Consider the following 20187-nt stretch of genomic DNA (forward strand, 5'->3'; position numbering starts at 1 on the left):
TAATATCATTACGTTCAATTGTTTTTTTACATCACCCTTTTTCAAACAACCATGCATGCATTAATGAATCAGTTATACAATCAATTTGACTTACCAATCTAACTACATAATGGAATTTATTTATTCAAATGGTAAATCTCTATTGATAAACTGGGTAAATCAAGATGTAGGTCTATCAACAATACAGGTGATTGCATATTCAATAGGTGTGTGCATGCATTGATTTACATGGGGCTACAAATGACACACAATCTTTTCCCCTTCCATTTGGGACATATTTTATTGTACTGATCAACAACATTTGCATAGAAGTTGCTTCTTTTCAAAAAATGTGCGCGGTCTCTGTAACCAGTAATGATATCATTCAGGAGGCAGTCAGTTCACCGAGGTTTATAATAATAGGATCATCTTTGGGAGAGACTTGAGAGATCGAATAAGTAAATGAATAACGTTTTTGGTGTCAGTCCGCTTTGAAATTAGCCTAATTTGCATTATGGTTAGCATATCACAAAGTACTAGGGTAGTGAATTGATGTTAGCTTTAGCTGTCAGCTAGCAAAGGAAAGTTAGCCTACAAAACTGGAAGCTACTGGTAAAAATGTTTTTTTTTTTCAATTTTTAAAGTGATCTAGCCTGTCTGGACATTTTTTTGTTGTTTTTCTAACAGTTTCAACTTGCCGTGTCACATTATTCAAAAGTGTGTTGACTTCTGTGTAGCAGGAGTGGGAGCTAACATGATGCAGCCCACCCACCAGTGCAGACTAGCAATGAGCATGTGGACCAGGCATGGTGCGCGCTATAACAAGGGGTTGGCTGCACTGATAGACAGGCTTGATCCGTGAGACCCATTTGACAGAAGTACCAAAAATTATAGTACCAAACTTTTACATTTTCTAGTATGGAGACATTTTGGTATACCGTGCAACAATATTTTAGACGATTCCCTACCAAGTTCTGTAACGGCGTTTGTTTTGTTGGAGAGTCGGACCAAAATGCAGCGTGGTGGTTACTCATGTTCTTTAATGACGAATAGCGAATACATGAAATAACTATACAAATACAAAAACAACAAACGGAACGTGAGACAGAGACAGGAACAATCACCCACGAAATACACAGTGAAACCCCGGCTACCTAAATATGGTTCCCAATCAGAGACAACGAGAATCACCTGACTCTGATTGAGAACCGCCTCAGGCAGCCAAACCTATGCTACACCCCTACTCAGCCGCAATCCCAATGCCTACAAAACCCCAATACGAAACACAACATTTTAAACCCATGTCACACCCTGGCCTGACCAAATATATAACGAAAACACAAAATACTATGACCAAGGCGTGACAAGTTCAGTAATCTTTTAAATATCTGGATTCCGTGATTCTGTCTGCATTCTCCGCATCACAGAGGGGTAGCGGGCAGGGGATCTGCCTCCCAGGGGGAACTGCAGGGACACGTTGGTCGTCGCCTGCCTTGTTGCAGCCTTGATTTGCACAAATGGCATTAACACTGCATAGGGCATCCAGCACTTATGTTGCACACACCCTCTCTCCGCTCCTCTGCTTTTTCCACGGAGAGAGAGAGGGGAGAGAAAGGACTGTCAATAAAATAAGAACAGAGGGAGATAGTGGAGCTTTGTTGCCCTGCTCTCTGGTGGTTTATGCCACCCTATTGGCAATACTGCATCTTCCCCTACACACACATACATGCAACAGCCAGCTTCAGAGAGATGTGTTGTTATGAAGCATTTTATATGCAGGGATTCTTTATCAAACAGCCTGACCTACCAGGTCCTGAAGGAGCTCTCCATGTCCCCTCCCTCCCTCCCTCCCTCTGTGTGTGTGTGTGTGTGTGTGTGTGTGTGTGTGTTAGATCCTGGGATCTGAGAGAGGCTTGTTGCTGGAGAGAGGAGTTGATAGTGAGAGAGAGGAGTTGCTGGAGAGAGAGAGGCTTTTTACTAGAGAGAGGAGAGGCTTGTTGCTGGAGAGAGAGGAGAGGCTTGTTGCTGGAGAGAGAGGAGAGGCTTGTTGCTGGAGAGAGAGGAGAGGCTTGTTGCTGAAAAGAGAGGAGAGGCTTGTTGCTGGAGAGAGAGGAGAGGCTTGTTGCTGGAGAGAGAGAGGGTGGAACAATGGTGGAACAAACTCCCTCACGGCGCCAGGACAGCGGAGTCAATCACCACCTTCCGGAGACACCTGAAACCCCACCTCTTTAAGGAATACCTAGGATAGGATAAAGTAATCCTTCTCACCCCCCTAAAAGATTTAGATGCACTATTGTAAAGTGGCTGTTCCACTGGATGTCATAAGGTGAATGCACCAATTTGTAAGTCGCTCTGGATAAGAGCGTCTGCTAAATGACTTAAATGTAATGTAATGGAACCTAAGAAAGAAATTGAGAAACCTGTCCAACCAAAAACAGAGTCTACGCCTTCACTATGGTGAATCACTAAAACGGTCCAGAAATACACGACAGGAAAAAGAAGGAACAGCACGTCAGAAATCAGCTCAATGCTCAATTGAAGAATCCAGAGACTCTAACCACTTCTGGGTTAATTGGAAAACACTAAACAAACAACACAAAGAATTATCTATCCAAAATGGAGCTGTATGGGTAAACTACTTCTCCAATCTTTTTGGCTCTAGAACAAACAGCAACAACATATACATGATGAATTACAAATCTTAGAATCAACTATTAAAGACTACCAGAACCCACTGGATTCTCCAATTACCTTGAATGAACCACAGGACAAAATAAAAACCCTCCAAGCCAAAAAGGCCTGTGGTATTGATGGTATCCTCAATGAAATGATAAAATATACAGACAACAAATTTCAATTGGCTATACTAAAACTCTTTAACATCATCCTTTAGCTCTGGCATCTTCCCCAATATTTGGAACCGAGGACTGATCACCCCAATCCACAAAAGTGGAGACAAATTTGACCCCAATAACAACTACGGTGGGATATGCATCAACAGCAACCGTGGGAAAACACTCTGCATTATCATTAACAGCAGACTCGTGTATTTCCTCAGTGAAAACAACATACTGAGCAAATATCATATTTGCTTTTTACCAAATTATCGTACGACAGACCACATATTCACCCTGCACACCCTAATTGCCTTTTGTTTTGGTTTGTTTGTTTGTCAAAGTCTTCTCATGCTTTGTTGATTTCTAAAAAGGCTTCGACTCAATATGACACGAGGGTCTGCTATACATATTGATGGAAAGTGGTCTTGGTGGAAAAACCTACAACGTTATAAATGTACACAAACAACAAGTGTGTGGCTAAAATAGGCAAAAAACAAATGTCTTCCCAAAGGACTGTGGGGTGAAACAGGGATGCAGCTTCAGAGAGGGGAGAAGGCTCGTTGCCGGAGCGAGTGAGAGCGCGGTTTGTTGCCGGAGCGAGTGAGAGCGCGGCTCGTTGCCGGAGCGAGTGAGAGAGGGGCTCGTGGCTGGAGAGAGAGAGAGCGAGGGAGGGAGTGAGAGCGAGGCTCGTTGCTGGAGAGAGGGGGAGGGAGGGAGTGAGAGCGAGCGAGGCTCGTTGGTAGAGAGAGGGAGGGAGTGAGCTTGTTGCTGAAGAGAGCGATCGGGAGGAAGAGAGCGAAGCTCGTTGCTGGAGAGGGGTAGGGAGAGAGGCTCGTTCCTGGAGAGAGTGAGGCTTGTTGCTGGTGGGAGCGAGAACAAGTCTTGTTGTTGGAGAGCGAGGCTCGTTGCTGGAGAGCGGGGCTCGTTGCTGGAGAGGGAGGGCAAGAGGCTTGTTGATGGAGAGAGGGAGGCTTGTTTGCGGGAGAGTGAGCCTTGTTGCTGGAGAGCGAGAGAGTGAGCCTTGTTGCTGGAGAGCGAGAGAGTGAGCCTTGTTGCTGGAGAGCGAGAGAGTGAGCCTTGTTGCTGGAGAGCGAGAGAGTGAGCCTTGTTGCTGGAGAGCGAGAGAGTGAGCCTTGTTGCTGGAGAGCGAGAGAGTGAGCCTTGTTGCTGGAGAGCGAGAGAGTGAGCCTTGTTGCTGGAGAGCGAGAGAGTGAGCCTTGTTGCTGGAGAGCGAGAGAGTGAGGCTTGTTGCTGGAGAGAGATATCTAGGCTTGTTGCTGGAGACAGAGAGAAGCTTGTTGCTGGAGAGAGGGAGGCGTGTTTCTGGAGAGTTAGGGAGGCGTGTTTCTGGAGAGTTAGGGAGGCGTGTTTCTGGAGAGTTAGGGAGGCGTGTTTCTGGAGAGTTAGGGAGGCGTGTTTCTGGAGAGTTAGGGAGGCGTGTTTCTGGAGAGTTAGGGAAGCTTGTTTCTGGAGAGTTAGGGAAGCTTGTTTCTGGAGAGTTAGGGAAGCTTGTTTCTGGAGAGTTAGCGAGGCTTTTTGCTGGAGAGTTAGGGAGGTATGTTTCTGGAAAGTTAGCGAGGCTTGTTGCTGGAGAGCGAGAGAGGCTTGTTGCTGGAGAGCGATATCTAGGCTTGTTGCTGGAGAGAGAGAGGCTCGTTGCTGGAGAGAGAGAGAGGCTCGTTGCTGGAGAGAGCGGGAGGGAGCGAGGCTCATTGCTGGATAGATGGAGGGAGAGAGAGAGGGAGGTTTGTTGCTGGAGAGAGAGGGAGGCTTGTTGCTGGAAGAGGAGACTGGGAAGCTTGTTGCTGGAAGAGGCGAGGGCGAGAGACAGAGAGGCTTGTTCCTGGAGAGAGGGAGAGAGGAATGCTTGTTGCTGGACAGATAGTGGGAGTTAGACCGAGGCTTGTTGCTGGAGAGGGAGATGGGTGGGGTGCTGGAGAGAGAGCGGGAGAAGGGGGGCGGGGTTAGAGAGCGCGGCTTGTTGCTGGAGAGGGAGAGTGGCTTTTTGAGAGAGAGAGGGAGGCTTGTTGCTTGTGAGAGCGAGGCTTGTTGCTGGAGAGGGAGAGCGAGGCTTATTGTTGGAGTGAGCGAGAGATGCTTGTTAATGGGGAGCGAGAGAGTGAGGCTTGTTGCTGGTGAGAGAGTGAGGATTGTTGCTGGAGAGAGAGTGAGGCTTGTTGCTGGTGAGAGAGTGAGGCTTGTTGCTGGTGAGAGAGTGAGGCTTGTTGCTGGTGAGAGAGTGAGGCTTGTTGCTGGAGAGAGAGTGAGGCTTGTTGCTGGAGAGACAGAGAGGCTTGTTGCTGGAGAGAGAGTGAGGCTTGTTGCTGGAGAGACAGAGAGGCGTGTTGCTGGAGAGAGAGAGCGAGAGAGGCGTGTTGCTGGAGAGAGAGAGCGAGAGAGGCTTGTTGCTGGAGAGAGAGAGCGAGAGAGGCTTGTTGCTGGAGAGAGAGAGCGAGAGAGGCTTGTTGCTGGAGAGAGAGCGAGAGAGGCTTGTTGCTGGAGAGAGAGCGAGAGAGTCTTGTTGCTGGAGAGCCAGGGAGAGGCTTGTTGCTGGAGAGGGAGAGAGACATGCTTGTTGCTGGAAAGAGGAAGAGAGAGGCTTGTTTTTGGGGAGAGAGAGAGAGGTTTGTTGTTGGAGAGAGGCTTGTTGCTAGAGAGCGAGATGGAGGCTTGTTGCTGGAGACCGAGAGTGCAAGAGGGAGGCTTGTTGCTGGAGAGAGTGAGAGAGAGAGGCTTGTTACTGGAAATCGGAAGAGTTTTTCTAGTTGATGGAGAGACAGGCCAGGCACGCTGGCAGGGAGGCAGACAGGCCAGGCACGCTGGCAGGGAGGCAGACAGGCCAGGCACGCTGGCAGGGAGGCAGACAGGCCAGGCACGCTGGCAGGGAGGCAGACAGGCCAGGCACGCTGGCAGGGAGGCAGACAGGCCAGGCACGCTGGCAGGGAGGCAGACAGGCCAGGCACGCTGGCAGGGAGGCAGACAGGCCAGGCACGCTGGCAGGGAGGCAGACAGGCCAGGCACGCTGGCAGGGAGGCAGACAGGCCAGGCACGCTGGCAGGGAGGCAGACAGGCCAGGCACGCTGGCAGGGAGGCAGACAGGCCAGGCACGCTGGCAGGGAGGCAGACAGGTCAGGCACGCTGGCAGGGAGGCAGACAGGCAGTAACTATCCATTTCAGAGGCTCTGTGTCAGAATTAGCCTTCTAATGAGCTTGGCAGTCATCTCTCAGCACTTTGAAAGACCAGGCAGAGACACACACACACAGACTCTCACGGAAATGACCAGGCAGCTCACTTTGGCACTCTCAGACAGTTTTGGGATGCAGCCTTTTCAGCCTGCGGCCTCCATCCATGCAGCTCAGTCATCACACACAGCCCTCCCCAGTGAGTGAGTCAGTTAGGGGGTGTGTGTGTACGGTGGGTGCCTCTCGGCACCCTGTCAATGAGGCCAGGGGCAGCAGAGACATGTCCCTGTGTAGTGACACCATGAAGTGACTGTTGTGGGAAGGACCAGGCATGTTTTGGCCTGTCTCCTCTCTGTGTAGCGTGAGCAGGCATGAGGACACACTACTACTGGGCAATTCCACGGTACGCTTTGACTTAGTTTTTTCACTTTAAAGTGTTTGCTGAACAAAAAACATTGATTTCAAAGTTTAACAAACCAAAAACGTATTTGATTGATTTCCACTGACTAAAAAAGGAGGTAAATGTCTGCAGAAAGAATGGGGTGTCAGCTATGAAATGGCACCTTGACTTTGATAAAATCTATATTAGTTATTGAACCACTACTGTAAGTTAAGTGGATTTACACCCGGGAACGGAATAACAGTAATGGAATTGAATCAAGGTTCCCTGATCTTCGGAAAAGTAGGAAGAGATTTTTGACTTGTCCAAAGAACAAGGCACTTGTCCCAACAAAAACAAAAAGGTCTCCAACACCATTTTTATATAATTGTATGATGCAATGAACCACTTTACAAACAAGATGCATTACTATGTATTTTACCATAGAGAATCAGACAAAAATGTAGGCTACACTCTGCCTGTTCAGGGAGATCGTTCAAGATTGATGTCGAAATAGGACGTCTAGCCATGTCCTGAGGATGTCGGAAAATGGCTTCAGAACTGACCACTAGGGGGCAACAGTGAGTGCTATTGCCATCAAGTAGGTTGGGTTTTCAAATCGCATGACTCTGGATCAGATGATTGCGTGTTTGATCCCAGTCGTGGACACTCGTTTTTAATATCTTGTTTTAACCCTGTTCCAAACCCTGTTCCAAACTGTAACCATTTTGAATAAGCGCCTAGACTTAACCCTTAACTCCAACTTTTACATTTGGAGAAAGGGAACAGTGTAGAGCACCAGGGGCAACGTAAAACTCTTTGAAATTTGACGTTTTGGAGAATGTGGATGAATGTCTTATTCTGCAGTGAGAGCTTGTTGGACTATTGGCTCTTTGCATATTCAAACCTGTTTCAAAATACAACACTGCCCCTTTAAGGCTGTCTTGGCGGATGGTTGGCCAACCTTGGCAGTTTATAAAATATTGCAAAATTACAATTACAACCAAAGACTTTTTATTTCTTCATAAAATAATTCCCTTCAGGGCTCAAAAATAAGGGTGTCCTATCATCCCTGTGACGACAAAATATGTCTACGTTTTAAACGGTCTCTGAGACAGTTCTGTGACTACAGATCCAAAATTCATATAACTACTTCATATAAAAAAAGCCATGTGGCTGATGCAATAGATCAGACCGTTTTCGCTTAAAATGTTGACAACATTTTGTTTGTTCATATTAAAAGCTCAACAAAGCGCACATGGCTGTAGGCCATGCTGGAATATTCCAAAATGCAATTAGTGGGAAAACACTGTTCTCAAAAGATCACCTCATGGGTGTGCGGTTTCCTGTGACTGAGATGAAAAATATCTGACTCATCAACTAGCATGGGTTACTAATACGACTAGGATTATCATCAACTAGCATGGGTTACTAATACGACTAGGATTATCATCAACTAGCATGGGTTACTAATACGACTAGGATTATCATCAACTAGCATGGGTTACTAATACGACTAGGATTATCATCAACTAGCATGGGTTACTAATACGACTAGGATTATCATCAACTAGCATGGGTTACTAATACGACTAGGATTATCATCAACTAGCATGGGTTACTAATAGCGACTAGGATTATCATCAACTAGCATGGGTTACTAATACGACTAGGATTATCATCAACTAGCATGGGTTACTAATAGCGACTAGGATTATCATCAACTAGCATGGGTTACTAATACGACTAGGATTATCATCAACTAGCATGGGTTACTAATACGACTAGGATTATCATCAACTAGCATGGGTTACTAATACGACTAGGATTATCATCAACTAGCATGGGTTACTAATACGACTAGGATTATCATCAACTAGCATGGGTTACTAATACGACTAGGATTATCATCAACTAGCATGGGTTACTAATACGACTAGGATTATCATCAACTAGCATGGGTTACTAATACGACTAGGATTATCATCAACTAGCATGGGTTACTAATACGACTAGGATTATCATCAACTAGCATGGGTTACTAATACGACTAGATTATTATCATCAACTAGCATGGGTTACTAATACGACTAGACTAGGATTATCATCAACTAGCATGGGTTACTAATACGACTAGGATTATCATCAACTAGCATGGGTTACTATGGGTTACTAACGACTAGGATTATCATCAACTAGCATGGGTTACTAATACGACTAGGATTATCGTCAACTAGCATGGGTTACTAATACGACTAGGATTATCGTCAACTAGCATGGGTTACTAATACGACTAGGATTATCGTCAACTAGCATGGGTTACTAATACGACTAGGATTATCGTCAAGCATGGGTTACATGACTAGGTTACTATGGGTTACTAATACGACTAGGATTATCATCAACTAGCATGGGTTACTAATACGACTAGGATTATCATCAACTAGCATGGGTTACATGACTAGGTTACTAGCATGGGTTACAACTAGGATTATCATCAACTAGCATGGGTTACTAATCGACTAGGATTATTCAACTAGCATGGTAGTGGATTATCTCTGCATGGGTTACTTGTTTATTCCAGTGGTAGAGGTCTCTGCAGATGTTTTATTCCAGCGGTAGTGGTCTTTGCAGATGGTTTATGCCAGTGGTAGTGGTCTCTGCAGATGGTTTATTCCAGTGGTAGTGGTCTCTGCAGATGGTTTATTCCAGTGGTAGTGGTCTCTGCATATTGTTTATTCCAGTGGTAGAGGTCTCTGCAGATGGTTAATTCCAGCGGTAGTGGTCTCTGCAGATGGTTAATTCCAGCGGTAGTGGTCTCTGCATATTGTTTATTCCAGTGGTAGTGGTCTCTGCATATTGTTTATTCCAGTGGTAGTGGTCTCTGCAGATTGTTTATTCCAGAGGTAGTGGTCTCTGCATATTGTTAATTCCAGTGGTAGTGGTCTCTGTATATTGTTTATTCCGGTGGTAGTGGTCTCTGCAGATGGTTTATTCCAGTGGTAGTGGTCTCTGCAGATTGTTTATTCCAGAGGTAGTGGTCTCTGCATATTGTTAATTCCAGTGGTAGTGGTCTCTGTATATTGTTTATTCCGGTGGTAGTGGTCTCTGCCGATGGTTTATTCCAGTGGTAGTGGTCTCTGCATATTGTTTATTCCAGCGGTAGTGGTCTCTGCAGATTGTTTATTCCAGCGGTAGTGGTCTCTGCATATTGTTTATTCCAGCGGTAGTGGTCTCTGCAGATTGTTAATTCCAGCGGTAGTGGTCTCTGCAGATTGTTAATTCCAGCGGTAGTGGTCTCTGCAGATTGTTTATTCCAGTGGTAGAGGTCTCTGCAGATTGTTTATTCCAGCGGTAGTGGTCTCTGCAGATTGTTTATTCCAGTGGTAGTGGTCTCTGCAGATTGTTAATTCCAGCGGTAGTGGTCTCTGCAGATTGTTAATTCCAGCGGTAGTGGTCTCTGCAGATTGTTAATTCCAGCGGTAGTGGTCTCTGCAGATTGTTAATTCCAGCGGTAGTGGTCTCTGCAGATTGTTAATTCCAGTGGTAGTGGTCTCTGCAGATGGTTTATTCCAGCGGTAGTGGTCTCTGCAGATGGTTTATTCCAGCGGTAGTGGTCTCTGCAGATTGTTAATTCCAGCGGTAGTGGTCTCTGCAGATTGTTACTTCCAGCGGTAGTGGTCTCTGCAGATTGTTAATTCCAGCGGTAGTGGTCTCTGCAGATGGTTTATTCCAGTGGTAGAGGTCTCTGCAGATGGTTTATTCCAGTGGTAGTGGTCTCTGCAGATTGTTAATTCCAGTGGTAGTGGTCTCTGCAGATGGTTTATTCCAGCGGTAGTGGTCTCTGCAGATGGTTCATTCCAGTGGTAGTGGTCTCTGCAGATTGTTAATTCCAGTGGTAGTGGTCTCTGCAGATGGTTTATTCCAGTGGTAGTGGTCTCTGCAGATGGTTTATTCCAGTGGTAGTGGTCTCTGCAGATTGTTCATTCCAGTGGTAGTGGTCTCTGCAGATGGTTTATTCCAGTGGTAGTGGTCTCTGCAGATGGTTTATTCCAGCGGTAGTGGTCTCTGCAGATTGTTAATTCCAGCGGTAGTGGTCTCTGCAGATGGTTTATTCCAGCGGTAGAGGTCTCTGCAGATTGTTTATTCCAGCGGTAGAGGTCTCTGCAGATTGTTAATTCCAGCGGTAGTGGTCTCTGCAGATTGTTAATTCCAGCTGTAGTGGTCTCTGCAGATTGTTAATTCCAGTGGTAGTGGTCTCTGCAGATGGTTTATTCCAGTGTTAGTGGTCTCTGCAGATGGTTTATTCCAGTGGTAGTGGTCTCTGCAGATGGTTTATTCCAGTGGTAGTGGTCTCTGCAGATGGTTTATTCCAGTGGTAGTGGTCTCTGCATATTGTTCATTCCAGTGGTAGTGGTCTCTGCATATTGTTCATTCCAGTGGTAGAGGTCTCTGCAGATGGTTCATTCCAGTGGTAGTGGGCTCTGCATATTGTTCATTCCAGTGGTAGAGGTCTCTGCAGGTGGTTAATTCCAGTGGTAGTGGTCTCTGCAGGTGGTTAATTCCAGTGGTAGTGGTCTCTGCAGATGGTTTATTCCAGTGGTAGTGGTCTCTGCAGATGGTTTATTCCAGTGGTAGTGGTCTCTGCAGATGGTTTATTCCAGTGGTAGAGGTTGTAGTGGTCTCTGCAGATTGTTAATTGCAGCGGTAGTGGTCTCTGCAGATGGTTCATTCCAGTGGTAGTGGTCTCTGCAGATGGTTCATTCCAGTGGTAGTGGTCTCTGCATATTGTTCATTCCAGTGGTAGTGGTCTCTGCATATTGTTCATTCCAGTGGTAGTGGTCTCTGCAGATGGTTTATTCCAGCGGTAGTGGTCTCTGCAGATGGTTTATTCCAGTGGTAGTGGTCTCTGCAGATGGTTTATTCCAGTGGTAATGGTCTCTGCATATTGTTCATTCCAGTGGTAGAGGTCTCTGCAGATGGTTCTCCCTCTCTGAGACGGCGCGCTCTCCCTCTCTGAGACGGCGCGCTCTCCCTCTCTGAGACGGCGCGCTCTCCCTCTCTGAGACGGCGCGCTCTCCCTCTCTGGGTGGGCGCGCTCTCTGGGTGGGCGCGCTCTCTGGGTGGGCGCGCTCTCTGGGTGGGCGCGCTCTCTCGCTCTCTGGGTGGGCGCGCTCTCTCGCTCTCTGGGTGGGCGCGCTCTCTCGCTCTCTGGGTGGGCGCGCTCTCGCTCTCCGGGTGGGCGCGCTCTCTCGCTCTCTGGGTGGGCGCGCTCTCTCGCTCTCTGGGTGGGCGCGCTCTCTCGCTCTCTGGGTGGGCGCGCTCTCTCGCTCTCTGGGTGGGCGCGCTCTCGCTCTCCGGGTGGGCGCGCTCTCTCGCTCTCCGGGTGGGCGCGCTCTCTCGCTCTCCGGGTGGGCGCGCTCTCTCGCTCTCCGGGTGGGCGCGCTCTCTCGCTCTCCGGGTGGGCGCGCTCTCTCGCTCTCCGGGTGGGCGCGCTCTCTCGCTCTCCGGGTGGGCGCGCTCTCTCGCTCTCCGGGTGGGCGTTATCTCTCTCGCTCTCCGAGTGGGCGCTCTCCGAGTGGGCGCTCTCCGAGTGGGCACGCTCTCTCGCTCTCTGAGTGGGCGTTATCTCTCTCGCTCTCCGAGTGGGCGCTCTCCGAGAGGGCGTTATCTCTCTCGCTCTCCGAGAGGGCGTTATCTCTCTCGCTCTCCGAGAGGGCGTTATCTCTCTCGCTCTCCGGGTGGGCGCGCTCTCTGGGTGGGCGCGCTCTCTCGCTCTCCGGGTGGGCGTTATCTCTCTCGCTCTCCGAGAGGGCGTTATCTCTCTCGCTCTCCGAGAGGGCGTTATCGCTCTCGCTCTCCGAGAGGGCGTTATCGCTCTCGCTCTCCGAGAGGGCGTTATCGCTCTCGCTCTCCGAGAGGGCGTTATCGCTCTCGCTCTCCGAGAGGGCGTTATCGCTCTCCGAGAGGGCGTTATCGCTCTCGCTCTCCGAGAGGGCGTTATCGCTCTCCGAGAGGGCGTTATCGCTCTCCGAGATCGCTCTCCGAGAGGGCGTTATCGCTCTCGCTCTCCGAGAGGGCGTTATCGCTCTCGCTCTCCGAGAGGGCGTTATCGCTCTCGCTCTCCGAGAGGGCGTTATCGCTCTCGCTCTCCGAGAGGGCGTTATCGCTCTCGCTCTCCGAGAGGGCGTTATCGCTCTCGCTCTCCGAGAGGGCGTTATCGCTCTCGCTTTCCGAGAGGGCGTTATCGCTCTCGCTTTCCGAGAGGGCGTTATCGCTCTCGCTCTCCGAGAGGGCGTTATCGCTCTCGCTCTCCGAGAGGGCGTTATCGTTCTCGCTCTCCGAGAGGGCGTTCTCGCTCTCCGAGAGGGCGTTAATCTCGCTCTCGCTCCCCGAGAGGGCGGTCTCGCTCCCTGGGAGGGCGACGCGCTCTCCCTTGCTCTCCCTCTCTGAGACAGCACGCTCTCTCTTTGTTCGCTCTCTCGCTCTTTCTCTCTCATACGGCGTGCTCTGAGACTGCGCTCTCTCTCTCTCCTCTCTGTGCTGTGGAGTACGGCTCCTCTGGGGGAAACCTGCTCTACATTTAAGAGTTTCTGCTGAAAAAGGATCTCAAACACAATTTTTTATTTTATTCTTTATACATCTGTTATTCCTGTTTGACAAATGCGGACCTCTTTCTCTCCATGGATGAGGAAATGATTCGATCTTGACGAGGATTTTGTTTCATAGTTGCAATGTAGGGAGAGGAATAGAAAAAGCGAGAGCGAGTGAGAAAGGGAAAAACCACACAGGTTTTCTTCCCAGTTGAAAAGCTGTCAGTCAAACTCCAGTCTGTGTTTTTTCCTTCTCATGTGAAGGGGAGAAGATGAGTTGCTGTCTCCCTGTCTTCAATTTATAGTGTGAAACATGACTCCCACCACTCTCTGTTTTTGGTTTTTCTACGTCTTTGATACGGCGCTGAGTGCAAAACAATAAAGGAAAAACAACACATCCCTGAGGTACACCTCGCCACTGAACCTCCACCCAGGCCAGTTAGATGCAGGAAGTCAATTATATAGTCAGCACTACGTATCCAGTTATTCTTTAGAGGCAGCTCTGTTTGGAATTCTAAATGTCACTAGTAAAGCTCAGGGCAGGCTGAACAAGGCAACAGCAAGAGCCCAATATAAGAGGGGAAAAGTCCTGTTTTACGGCCACATAAATCTGCTCTCAGTCACTCAAGGCCATAACCTGCTTTTTCCACTAATGCTTCTCTTTCCCGACTCACTGTACTCCATTCTCTCTGTGGATAGATGGGGAATCAGACATGCACATCTACAGAGCAGATATCCTCAGTCTCACCCTTCCCCTGTGCTATAGGCTAACTACCTCACCCACAGAGGCCTAGTTTGACTCTATAGCAGTGTAGTAACCATAGCCAGCCCTGTACTGTAATTGCTGCTGATGTGTCGCTGATTGTTTTCCTTCTTCCCTTACAGATGGAGAGGGAGACGAAGAGGAGAAAATACTCCAGCAGTAGCAATGACTCGGACACCACTGGCAGTGAGTTGATTTAGTTAGAGATGATGAAAGGGACAGGGGTGAAAAAAAGAGACTGAGGGAGGGGCTGATGGAGAGAGAAAAATGGAGAGGGAGGGATTGTCACCATTGGAGACTAATTAGTCAGGAGTGAGCCATGAGAACTGTACAGTACTTGGACTACAACAGGCCCTGAATAGAAAACCCTCAGCAGCAACACCCTGTGGGCCCACGGTTGGGACTAGGATGACGTTTGAGACGCATCCCATAGCAGGAACAGTTACTAGCCTGGCCTCCTCTCCACTACTCCCATATTCTGCTTCCTGTCGTCTTGTTTTCTCTGTACGCTGCATCCCTGCCTCTTTGAAGTGGCTTGGGCTCAGATCAAAGACAGAGAGCCAGTGTCCAGATGTTTATGCCTGCATCGCTGTGACTGACTGACTGGTCACTGTGAGCCACTATAGCGGTGGCCAAGTGATTGACCAATGTATGGTTGTGAATGGTGAAATGACCTCTTAGGTCAGGTTTGAATTCTTTCATCCCTAATTGGATTAATTCATGATTGGGAGAGGTAATCTGATCTGAAATGTGTGCCTACGGCAACTCCTACAGCTGGACCAGTGGCCATATCTCTGGGCCATGTGCCGGGGGGCTATACTGCTCGATGCTCCCTGAACAATCAGTGCATCTGAGTGCTATTAACAGGCCAGTCACTCTAGTCTACAATGGCTTATTGACATGGGATGATGCCCAGGCTAGCCTGCATCTGTTAAACATGGGTTATCATGTTTCTATTTGAAGGATCCCAATGATAATTTTGACCCTGTGCTACTCCGGGGCTTTCAATTAAAAGGGCCTTGATGGGTAGCTCTGATTGTGGTCGCTTTGTATAGTTGCAACATTAGGAGGTACCACAGCTATAGTGTGACCTAATTGCTTAATTCGACTAGGCAAGTTAGTCAGACTCTCAGATGCCCTAAGTTGTGATCCTTTCTCCTCTGGCTGTAAGTCACTCTAGATAAGGTAAATGGACGCTAAAAACATGTCAATCTGAAATGTAACTGTCATTGTCTGCAGGTCAAGTGACCTCCTGGTCCAAGTCCTCCAAGAACACAGGGACCAGCAGCACCTGGGTCAGACAGGCGCACAATAAACCCTCTGAGGTGAGTGGCTGCCCACTCCATATTGTATACAACTCACTGTCTGTGTCCCAAATGGCACCCTATTCCCTATATAGTGCATTACTTTTCACCAGGGCCCACAGTGTGACCGACTGACCGACCGACCGACGATTATGTTGTGTGAGTTACATTGAGTTTATGGCGTGACTGATTGGATATCCTTACTGTACACAATTTACTGACTGGTGATTACGTCGCGTGAGTTAATGATAACGTGACTGATTCCTGATTATGGTGTGAGTCTGTTGTTGTAATGGTGGTGGGATGATGGTCAATGATGTCCTCATCAGTTTACTGGTGATTATGGTGTGAGTCTGTTGTTGTAATGGTGGTGGGATGATGGTCAATGATGTCCTCATCAGTTTACTGGTGATTATGGTGTGAGTCTGTTGCTGTAATGGTGGTGGGATGATGGTCAATGATGTCCTCATCAGTTTACTGGTGATTATGGTGTGAGTCTGTTGCTGTAATGGTGGTGGGATGATGGTCAATGATGTCCTCATCAGTTTACTGGTGATTATGGTGTGAGTCTGTTGCTGTAATGGTGGTGGGATGATGGTCAATGATGTTAGTCTGTTGCTGTAATGGTGGTGGGATGATGGTGTGATGTCTGTTGCTGTAATGGTGGTGGGATGATGGTCAATGATGTCCTCATCAGTTTACTGGTGATTATGGTGTGAGTCTGTTGCTGTAATGGTGGTGGGATGATGGTCAATGATGTCCTCATCAGTTTACTGGTGATTATGGTGTGAGTCTGTTGTTGTAATGGTGGTGGGATGATGGTCAATGATGTCCTCATCAGTTTACTGGTGATTATGGTGTGAGTCTGTTGCTGTAATGGTGGTGGGATGATGGTCAATGATGTCCTCATCAGTTTACTGGTGATTATGGTGTGGTGGATTCATTGAAGCGAGGACAAACTGATAATCCACTGAGGATAATGACAGTATGATACAGACAGTATGATACAGACAGTATGATACAGACAGTATGATACAGACAGTATGATACAGACAGTATGGTAATGACGTGTTTGTTACTACAGTAGATTAGGGTCGGTGTTCAATTCAAGCTCAGTCAAAGTTGAGCCCTGTTACTTGTTGCTTCAGACATTTGCCTAGGTAAGTGTGGAGGATGGTATGTGAACTAGGCCCGAACTACGATTGCACTGGTCTGTTATATGAAGGAAGGAGACTTTTTAGCTCTCCATAAATAAGTATATGAACTATATAAATATTATTTTTTCTACTTTCAAACTACTAGAGTAGGCTATATTTCCAAGGATCTTGTCATCGTGTCAGAGGGATTAGATTTGAAATGTACTTCCTTAGATTAGTCTGGAGCAAGGACGCAGTGTAAACCAGTCGTGTTACTGGTTTTGACAAATCAAAACGAAGGCTTTAGTGAGATCCCTTTGTTGTGTCTCCGGAGTATATGCTGTGACAGTTGTCACCACATGACCAACATTGGCATGGGCACACGGAACCTTTCCTCAGACTTGTAGTACAGTCTGACTTTTTCATGTTTTTATTCATATGGCTCATGTTCATTTGTGATTCTTTGGGGAACTTTGCTTATTTACCGCTTGACAAATAGCTGCTGGCTAAAACAAGGAAATGGAGTGATGAAACATTGTGTTCTCCTGTGTTTGACAGTGAATCTGTCGTCTGAGTGAGGACATGGAAATCATCTGGTTGATATTTAGTGGAGTAATGCCTGATGAAGGATTGTTTGTCTTGGTCATGGTACATAGGTGGGATTCTGTTTAATATGTGTCATATTTATTTCTCAGGTCTCTTTAGGGTTCAGTTTCCAAACGTTTCTGTGACGGTTTTAATATGTACTTGGTGGTTTTTCATAGCAGAGCTGTACTCGAGAATGACTGGTATTAGGAAACAAGATATCTCCTACTCTACACCCAGAGGAAGAAAGTTGCCTTTGCATAGTATGCAGGTGTGAAACTTGCACACACAGGGACTTCCTGAGAGAGGAGAGAAGGGGTGCGGGGGCTTTAATCTCAAACCCAACTGGAGCCAAGAAGACGAGATGGATGAGAAGCCTGAATTCACTGTTCTCTTCTCTGTTCTCAGGAGCTGGCAACCAAGACACACTCACTGGTAAAAACTAAAATACTTATGAGCATCCAATCTGGCAGTGTGTGTTTGTTTCTCGGTCATGTGTGGCACCCCTATTTTACTCTGCAGTCTTCCGTGATATTCATGGCAGCAGATCTGATGGTTGGATACCTGGGTGGTGTGGGCAGCTTTGACTGGGATTTTTCTTTTGCTGAGAGAGAGAGAGAGAGAAGGATAGTGAGGAAGAGGGAGCGAGAGAAAGTCACAAACAGCGTCTTTTTTACTTTGTCCTGCACTTCAAAGCAGCAATCTAGGATTTTACCAAGGACCTGGTATCTGTAGGGGTAAAGTGCCCCAGTGTTGATGCTGCTGGCTCTGCATGCCGAATTGATGCATAAAAAACTCCACTCCATGTTTCTTTCTGATAAGTGCAAATCATGCTCCCACAGCCAATTCTGTGTTATTGCTGCACCGGCCACTCAAGGACATTGGGAACTATTCAAGGGAACAGAGTTTTCATTTAAAAGACGTTATAAAGAACTTCAGCAACTTTTCAGAGTAACTTAATCTGAGAAGAAATGTTCACCAGAAAAGCAGAAAGGGAAGATTTTTAACTTGACATTGGACATATCTGCAGCATCTTGCCATCTTAGGCCTACATTTGTGGTGCAATCAACCCTAATATGGCCTCATGTATTTAGCAGACCATGGTATATGGGCCAGTTGAGTTGGCATACCTTAGCACTGACGCTTCACATTGGGTTAAAAGGTAGACTAGACTCATGTTCTCGCATCTGTGCAGATGAAGTCGGCCATTTTGCCTTTTCAATGCCATTTAGAAATACAGACTGTGTCGCAATACTACGAATGCTGATTTTTGCATTCCCTGTGCTGTGTGGGATATTTGTTCATTGTTGTACCTTTGTCTCTTTGACCCATTTTTTTAATACTTGAATGTCGGAGAGGGATGACATTCGCATTTGCAATCTGTCTGAATTGAGCGTGCAGTCAAAGGGAGCTGTAATTGAGGGAGGCTACTGTGGTACTGAATGACATGACCTTTGAATGAGGCTTGCAATTAAAGTGAATAGAACAGCATTTCTCAGTCAACTATCATTCACAGCGGGTTGTGAAGAAGCCAGTAGACTAAATGGGCTCATTTCAGAGATAAAATGTTACAGTAATGAGACTGAAATTAAAAGTATATATATACACAGTACCACTCAAGTTTGGACACCTTTTCTTTATTTGTACTATTTTCTACATTGTAGAATAATAGTGAAGACATCAAAACTATGAAATAACACATATGGATGTAGTAACCAAAAAGTGTTAAACAAATCAGAATGCCACTCTTTGCCTTGATGACAGCATGAGGTAGTAACCTGGAATGCTTTTCCAAAAGTCTTGAAGGAGTTCCCACATATGCTGAGCACTTGTTGGCTGCTTTTCCTTCCTCTGCGGGCCAACTCATCCCAAACCATCTCAATTGGGTTGAGGTCGGGTGATTGTGGAGTCCAGGTCATCTGATGCAGCACTCAATCACCTTCCTTCTTGGTCAAATAGCCCTTACACAGCCTGGTGGTTCACCTTCCAACAGGACAACAACCTTAAGCACACAGCCAAGACAACGCAGTAGTGGCTTTGGGACAAGACTCTGAATGTCCTTGAGTGTCCCAGCCAGAGGCCAGACTCGAACCTGATCGAACATCTCCGGAGAGACCTGAAAATAGCTATGCAGTGATGCTCCCCATCCAACCTGATAGAGCTTGAGAGGATCTGCAGAAAGAATGGGAGAAACTCCCCAAATACAGGTGTGCCAAGCTTGTAGCGTCATACCCAAGAAGATTTGAGGCAGTAAATGCTGCCAAATGTGCTTCAACAAAGTTCTCAGTAAAGGGTCTGAATATTTATATAAATATGATATTTCATTTTTTAACATTTTTAATATGTTTGCTAAAATGTCTAAACCTGTTTTTGCTTTGATATTATGAGGTATTGTGTGTAGGTTGATTGGGGACGACGACAATTGAATCCATTTTAGAATAAGGCTGTAACGTAACAACTGACGTGAAGTAACAAAAAGGTCAAGGGGTCTGAATAGGATCTGAATGCACTGTAAATGTACAGTTTGGAAGAGTCTTGGTGGTTCCAAACTTCTTCCATTTAAGAATGATGGAGGCCACTGTTCTTGGAGACCTTCGATGCTGCATAATTGATACCCTTCCCCAGATCTGTGCCTCGACATAATCCTGTCATCGGAGCTCTACAGTTTTTGCTCTGACATGCACTGTCAACTGTGGGATCTTATATAGACAGGTTTGTGCCTTTCCAAATCGTGTCCAATGAATTTAATTTACCCCAAGTGGACTCCAATCAAGTTATAGAAACATCTCAAAGATGTTCAAGGGAAACAGAATGCACCTGAGCTCAATTTCAAGTCTCATAGCAAAGGATCTGAATACTTAAGCAAATAAGGTATTTCTGTTTTTTATTTTTAAGAAATATTATTTGATCTTTAAAAAAAGTCTCAACCTGTTTTCGCTTTGTCATAATGGGGTATTGTGATGTCATAATTGGGTATTGTGATGTCATAATGGGGTATTGTGATGTCATAATGAGGTATTGTGTGTTGATTGAGGAAAATGTTTTATTTAATCAATTTTAGAACAAGGCTGTAACGTAACGAAATGTGGAAAAAGTCAAGGGGTCTGAATACTTTCCGAATGTGTGTGTTTGTTACAGATGTACATTTCACAAAGACACAGCATAAGGAAATGGTAGGCTGGCTATATTGTCCATGCATAAGAGTGACTGGCTTTTCTGCCCTACATGCTCTTCTGTGCTTCTGTTCAGGGAGTGTTACTCAAAGGATAGCATTTAGCTATAGCCTAGCTGATCTTTCTGCCCACTCATCACATCCATCGTGAGCTTGGGGTTATCCAGCAAGCCTGTGGAAATCCTCCCTGCCTCTCCAGAGGGAATAACTTTGCCTCGGAACAGGGAAGGGCGGACTTTCCCGACCTGATCTCAGG

The 20187-nt window shown here is 46.7% G+C and overlaps 1 protein-coding gene across 4 annotated transcripts in view; it reads left to right on the top strand.

The window, feature by feature from the left end:
* The window catches only part of LOC118389833 (protein Jade-1-like), a 285673-nt gene that overhangs the window by 32747 nt on the left and 232739 nt on the right, over positions 1 to 20187 (top strand). For 2 of the 4 annotated variants that reach the window (XM_052529609.1, XM_052529611.1), the window contains 3 exons: positions 13857 to 13920; positions 14974 to 15059; positions 17168 to 17194. In XM_052529609.1, the coding sequence (XP_052385569.1) occupies positions 13857 to 13920; positions 14974 to 15059; positions 17168 to 17194 (177 nt within the window). The remainder of the gene's footprint in view (positions 1 to 13856; positions 13921 to 14973; positions 15060 to 17167; positions 17195 to 20187) is intronic. The other 2 variants (XM_052529610.1, XM_052529612.1) reach the window with 2 other exon arrangements.

This window comes from Oncorhynchus keta, chromosome 11 (genome assembly GCF_023373465.1).
Source record: "Oncorhynchus keta strain PuntledgeMale-10-30-2019 chromosome 11, Oket_V2, whole genome shotgun sequence".
Taxonomy (NCBI): Eukaryota; Metazoa; Chordata; class Actinopteri; order Salmoniformes; family Salmonidae; genus Oncorhynchus; species Oncorhynchus keta.